At 40.2% G+C, this 7,223-nt stretch overlaps 1 protein-coding gene across 8 annotated transcripts in view; it reads left to right on the top strand.

Moving 5' to 3' along the window:
- Positions 1-2,279: 2,279 nt before the first annotated feature.
- Positions 2,280-7,223, top strand: part of exoc6 (exocyst complex component 6) — a 63,638-nt gene continuing 58,694 nt past the window's right edge. The window contains exon 1 of one of the 8 annotated variants that reach the window (XM_040038541.1): positions 2,280-2,457. In XM_040038541.1, the coding sequence (XP_039894475.1) occupies positions 2,315-2,457 (143 nt within the window). In that variant the 5' untranslated portion in view covers positions 2,280-2,314. Of the gene's footprint in view, positions 2,458-3,007; positions 3,246-7,223 lie in introns of those variants that run through there. The other 7 variants (XM_040038544.1, XM_040038540.1, XM_040038538.1 and 4 more) reach the window with 7 other exon arrangements.

Below are 7,223 nucleotides of genomic sequence, written 5' to 3'. Positions count from 1 at the left end.
AAAAGAGAAAACCCCAACAGTTGGATGCCCCCTATGAGCAAGCACTTTGGCGACAGTGGGAAGGAAAAACTCCCTTTTAACAGGAAGAAACGTCTGGCAGAACCAGGCTCAGCTGCAAACCACTCCAGTGAAGGTCACATTCTGATGAAGCCAAACAAACCAACCAGGACAGAACCTGCTTTGCTGCACCTGGGTCCAAGTTTCAACAACTGACCTCCTTTCCTGGAACAAACCTTCTCCAACAGCATGTAATACCCTGACAACTGGAGCTCACTCTCTGGTCCCCCTTTTTGAAAATGGGAATCACCATCCTGGTTTGCCAGTCCACAGGTGCTGTGTCAGACCTCCACGTCTCATTAAAGGCGTATGTCAACCAAGGCAGTGTCCAGAGCCTTTAGCATCTCAGGGTGACTTTCATCTAAACCTGTCGTCTTGCCAACAGGGAGCTCTCTTTACCCAAGTGTCCAAAGCATACAGCCTCAGATCAGATGTTGCAGTCTGTGTAGGACAGAAGTCCAAAAGCATCCCCTCAGCACCTAACACCATCGGATACTCCAGAAAAGGACAAATCCAGAGTCCCATCTGCCAGACTTTTGTTCCAAAACCCTTGGTACCTGTGGAAGTGAGACAAACTACATCTAGTCAGTAGTGCTCCAGCTCACATCCCAAAAACCATTCTGCGATACTGGGGGTCCACATGCCCAGCCTCCCACCTTATCCTACCACCCACGTCACACTGCACCTGATCATAATTGATATCCAGGGGGACTACAGAACACTAGTGGATTTTTTTGTGAAGTGGCCTGAGAGAAATCATCTGAATGTGAATAAAACCAGAGGAACTGTGAGGGAACCTCAGAGGGAAGAGGACACATACACTGTGTCTGTGTTGAGACATAATATTAATGTGGTGGAGGAGTAAAAGTACCTGGACATCCACATGGACTGAGGCAGGAAGTAACAAAGTACAAATACTTCTCAGGTATTTTCAGGTACCTTACTGGAAATACTTACTTACTAGTTATTTTTTGACAGCCTTTCACTATTACTCCCTGCATTTGAACACAAATATTTGTACTTTCTACTCCTTACATTTTGAAAACAGGCTAGTTACTTTAGGCTCAGCGGTATCGTCTAGTGTTTATACTCAGTGGTTAAAGTGGACGGAACAAGTGCAGCTATGTTGGAGCCAGCTTCTAGCTAGCACTACAGAAGAGGAATGAGTCCAGGGTGTAACGTTTGTTATGTTTGACATTTCTATCTATCAGCTCTATCTATCAGCTCAACAAACATCAGCAAACACACAAACTGTTCATGTGCAGTTTGTCACAAAGTGTGTTGCTAACGGTCCAGATGTTGGATTTCCAGGGAGGGAAACGAAAGAGAGCAAATTTCATTCATAGATGGAGAAAAATGTAAGAAAAGACATGAGAGGAACAAGAGAGGTTATATTAAAGGTAATGACTGCTCGTGACACTTGATAAACTGCAGATTTACAGATGACATGTTATAATTTTTAATCTTTTTAATCTTAAGTAATCTTCAGTAAAGAAGTTGAATCAAGTCTGTGTATTTCTCCTTAGGTACTTTTGCCACCTCTGCACTCTGAGGCCAGGCTGAACTGGAAGTCTATCTTTCTTTAACATGCACAGCAGATACTGGAGACGTTTTTCTGTCAGTTAGTTGTTAGTCTGCTGGGGGAGCTGCTGACAACAACAGACTGAACAAACTGACAGAAAAGGGAGCTCTGTGGTTTACAGGTCACTGAACAAGTGGTTTCCCCTCATGGATGTTATTATATTATTAATACTATTATTATTATTAAATAATAATAAATTCCAGTGATCACAGTTCTGTGTTAGTTTTAGGCAAAATGACTTTGTCACATCAGGCCAGGGAGGTTTGGACAGATTTTTTTCCATAATAGATAAAATCATCATCAAACTGCATTTTGTATTTTTGTATTTCCTCTTTATAATATTACACTTTGATCAGTATTCATGTGTGACAAATAACTAAGAAATCAGGCCCTGTATCTGCAACATCAACTGCAGCTTGATGGCTGTGGTTTTACTTTTCAGAGGTGAATAAAGCCACAGCTACTAACACAGAACAGCTGAAATTAGTTTTGTTGGCTTCAAAGTTCAGTGAATCACAAGGTCTCTTTTTCCTGTTGCACCCTTTTTTCTGCTGACCACAGCAGGTGTCCTGCACGACACACACACACACACACACACACACACACAAAAAAAATCCTCTCTTACACGTACAGATTTTTAGTCTTCATACTTAAGACATACTTCACTAAGAGAGAATGGCTAGTGACAGGATCTATGCTGCTTTACCTGAGCCGCCTCGTCAAAGCGAAGCAGAAAGCAAAGAAGAAGAAAAGAAGGCTTTTGGGAATATTTTTGCAGAGTTGGAATCTGTGGACTTACCTCTTGGAACCACCTTAAGGTAAACTCCAAAACACACCCAAGATTTATCTGCTGAACACAACTGAAGGTGGACTGATTTAGCTAAATTACAACATTTAAAACGCTGGTTTATCTTAATACCAAGACCAGGAAAAAACGCACTTAGAAGCTAGCGGACACATGCAAACTGTGTTTGCTTTGATTAAACTGTGAGTTCAATTACAGACATTTAATATGAAAAAAGCTTAGTATTATTAGCGTCAGTGTGTATCATTTGTCAGGCTTTACCAGAATTGTATCTTGATTTAACAAAACAAAAACAAACAAACTATAAAGATGTAAATAACCTCCTCTGCATGTTGTTATTTAAAATGTATCTACAGCAGAACTGAGATGAATCAAATAGAAGCCACTAAAGCTCATTTGATAGCAGGCATCTTTATTATTACAAGTACCGTGTGAATGACAGTACAAATTATTTTCCTGTTTTTTACTGCTAACCATGCAAACCACTCGCTATACAGTATTTATGATAAGATCATAAACAGTCAAAACCCGTGTGGTTTTCCATGTGGTACAATGTTTGAGGAACCAGGCACAGGCTATGCGGAAACAAAGCCGCAATCACCGGGGTCAACACGACCGTAGTGCGCCTCCCACAGGCCGGACCTCACACTGACCTATGCTCCGCTGTAGCTGCAGTGATAGCCGTAATATGCACATAACAATCATGGCGGACAGTGAAACCCTGGAGTGTATAACGGAGCACGAGCGGATTTTACAGGAAATTGAAAGCACCGACACAGCTTGTGTCGGTCCGACTCTTCGGTAAGAATATATAGCTTCTAAAAACGCCCTTAGCAACATAGGTCCTGTGTTTTTCACTGTGTATTACATGATCACACCTTTTGTTTAAGACCTAGCTTAGCCTTACCCAGTAGCAGGCTAGCGCTGGCTATTTTAGCCAACAGTCTAGATAGTGTTGAAATGAGGAATGGGGCTAGCTGTCGTGTTAGCAGCAGTGACTGTGAGGTAATCTTTTAGGTTATGTGTAAGGATGGATGACTAGTGACCTGTCAAAAATGTCAACATCATTTGTGGGTGTGGCTGTGGGACTTCACATCCTTACGTCGTTGTGCAGCTTGAGTTAGCTAACGGCTAACAGGTAACGATTTTGGATAGTTGTTGGCTAAAATAAAACGAATGCCACGAGCGGATAAGAACACTGACCCTGTGGTGTTGTGTTATGTGGGCGACAGTAGTGACACAGGATGCCGGTTTGCTCAGCCTGACGTTCCCCAACACACCGCACTGGTTATTTTAGGCAATTAGATGCCAAAGTAGCTTCCGAGGCCACAGTGAATAACATTAGTTGAATGCTTCCACCTGTCACACCTGTCCTGTAGACGTGCCTGTAGGCCGTGGTTGTTTCTCATACCTGGGGAAAGTGATGAGTGTTTACCCTCCAGGTAACAATGCTATCTAGCTTTCTCAGCGCGTGTCTTCATCTCTTATCTCTACGGTGACGCTGTCTTTTCTTCATCTCTTGGCAGCTTGGTCGGGTGTTGTAAAATGACAGTGACGTGCTGTCAGTGATCATAGGGGTTTGCTTTGCTTACTGTAGAGCTTACTAATAATAAGAATACTAATTGAAAGGGTCGGGCTAAAAACGGGATTTTTCTTATAGCTAATATTAGTGAATATTTCCTGGATAATAACACGTGCTGTTCTTTTCCAAATGCAGCTCTAGTGCAGTGCATAGGCCTTTCCTGGGTGTGGACTATTATATGGCTCAGTGGACAGAGTCATAAACACTGGGTGTTGTGTGGTGGACTGACTTCTCTTTTCATGATGGTAACAGCGAGTCAGTTACTCCAGTATTAACATTACCACTTGGCACTCATGTTCAGTCTTATAAATCACTATTGGAGCTGTGCCAGCCTGAAAGCATCGTCCTTGTAGTTCCAGTCAGTACAACAGTCGTTAAGGATAAACCAGAGGACTTAGGCAAAGACATGTCCTCACTATGTCTTTTTTTGTAGATAAAAAAGACAATCTGACCTTGCTGAGGAATGCAGGTTATGTTGGCATATTTGTTTCAATGAAACATTTGTACCTGTTTCCTTCAGCATCTTCACAAGGTCTTCTTCTTTTGTGCTAGCATAGATTCACTTGTTTCGGAGTGCAGGAGGGAGGGCACGTCTTCTTTAGTGTTGGGCGTCATGTCCATAATTATTCTGTTGTCCTGCTTGAGATTGCAAATATCCAAGACCATTTTTGTGAAGCAGGGGGGCAAACATGCTAACCATTAAGGCAGCACTGGCCGCCCTCCATAGTACATACTGTGCAAGTGAAATACAAAGAATACAAAATAGACACTGGGGAGGTAATGTCCCACTTTCAGACACACAGGAGCGAAGATGGACTGTACAAATCTGCCAGTTTAAACAAGCAACGATAAATACATTTGCTGAATTTAACCAAAAACACAGATAAAATCTGAACAGCTAAAACAGTTATCATATTTGTTTGGTTCTTATGACTTTTAATAATTTTACTAACATGTTTAGTCTAGTTTGTGTAAAATGGCTTGACTCCTGCATTCTTAGTAATGTCCTCATTAACACAGCATTCTGTAATCCACCAAAACAATTGATGTAATAGAAAGTTGAGTGGAGATAGGTTAACTGGAAACACTAAATTGCCCATAGGTGTAGATGTGGGAGTGAATGTGAGTGCGATTGGTTGTCTGACCAGGGTGTACCCTGCCTCTCACCCCAAGACAGCTGGGAAAGGCTCCAGCGCCCCCTGCGACCCTGAAAAGGAGAAGCGGAAGGAAATGGATGGATGAAAGTTGAGAGAATAAACTGTCATCTCTGCAAATCATACTTTAATTAAACCTGAAATTAAAATCTAGCCAACGTCCAAAAATGCCTGCCATCCATTTTTATGAGTTCAGTAGTGATCAGTGTAGCTGCTCCCTCACATACATGTTAACTTCAAAAGCATGAACTTATGTGTGTGCGCACCAAAAACAAATGTTAGATCCAGAAATGGCTGTGGTTGCTTTCCTCTCGTGTAATCTTGCAGGTTCTGTTGATCAGTAATATTATATAATGCAAGATTTCTTTTGACGTTCTTGTAGATAACACAGTAAACATACTAGAAGAAACAAGGACCCTGTTCTTACATATGGTGGTCCATAATCTTTTGGCTGATTTCTTTGTCACTGACCAAAATCTCTTATCCTGTTAAAAGCCAGTTCTTATCCCGATAACGATATACACAGTGACATCTGGTGAGAATTTCAAGTAAGCAGCATTTCAAAATAATTTACTTAGAAAATTGGTGACGTGTTCAAGACTTATTTTACCCACTGTATATCATAATATAGGGCATTTTTGTAAATTCAGTGAATAGTCTATATAATTACAACATGGAAAGTACTGTTTCTTTTTTACATTTCAGTTAAATTATCAAAAGCACTTGGTGACTAGCAATGTAAATATAAAACATGAGTGTATAAAATCTAAAACACTTTTCAATAACAAAATGACCAAAGGCCCAACATAAGATACCAAATGCCAATGAAATAGAAACTATAGCAATATAAGGCTCACAGCATATATTTAATATAAAAATATCAAAACACTTACAACTATATAAGGCTAATAAACACTTAAAAGAAAATAAATATGGGAGTTATCATTTACTTATTTATATGGCACATTTAATTACAACAGCAGCCTGGACCAAAGTGCAGTACAAAAACACAAAATAACTAGTACCAAATAATAGGGTTGTTCAGTATAACGATATATATCGGATGATGATAAGAAAACGTCTGTCGTTTCATTTTACGCTGTCGTTTGTTTTGTGGTGTCACAAAATAAACTGTTTACGGCAACATTTTTTCAAGGATTTGACGGTCACTGTGGAATTAACTTCATTTTTATTAATTTTTAAGAATTAACTAACATTTTACATTTTACAGAAAATGTAAAATGTTTGTGATTTATATCGTTGTCGGGACGATAAATGTTTTATATCAGGATATGAGATTTTGGTCATAACGCACAGCCCTACCAAATAACTACTAATATTAGTACCAAACACCAGTTATGTTGCATCATACGTAGTGACACATACCAGATGACAGTCACGCAGTTCTTATGATTCAAACCTCTGGCTATTATGATGTCTCCTCTGTGGTGGTCACAAAAATAGCCCGTCTGTAAACATTGACGACCGAGTGTCCAGTCTTGGTTCAATGAGTTGGGGCTGCTGTAGCTGAGGTGGTCGAGCAGGTCATCTGCTAATCTGAACGTTAGCAGTTCCATCCAGTCTATGTCAAATATCCTTGAGCAGATAATATAAGATAATAACCCCAAGTTGCTCTCCGTGTGTGAATCTTAGGCAAGTTGCATAAAGCACTTTGAGTGCGCAGATAAATTAGAAAAGTGCTGTAAAAGAATCAGTCCATCAATCAGTGTGCTGTTTAGCTTGTCTTCATATCTGTTGTTGCACTCATAATATAAATGCAGCTGAGTCCTATGTATCTGGAATCAGTGATTTTTGTAAAGTTGATGGGGACCAGTTTGCTGCATAATTTGCACAGTTAAATTTTCTGATCCGTATCAGATTTTTCATAACAATGTCAATGCTACAGAGGAAGCCCCTTGTTTAGGAATGGACACCCCATTTTCTTTTGGCTGGTTCTTTTGTACTGCTGATGTTTCTGTTGCAAACTGTCATCCAAAGCGATGAAAAAGTATTGCAGTAACTGCGTATTTTGTGACAGCAGAG

The sequence above is a fragment of the Simochromis diagramma genome, unplaced genomic scaffold (genome assembly GCF_900408965.1).
Source record: "Simochromis diagramma unplaced genomic scaffold, fSimDia1.1 OVJJ01000617.1, whole genome shotgun sequence".
NCBI lineage: Eukaryota > Metazoa > Chordata > Actinopteri > Cichliformes > Cichlidae > Simochromis > Simochromis diagramma.
The sequence above is the reverse complement of the archived record's forward strand: the minus strand, read 5'-3'. Positions and strand labels throughout refer to the sequence as shown.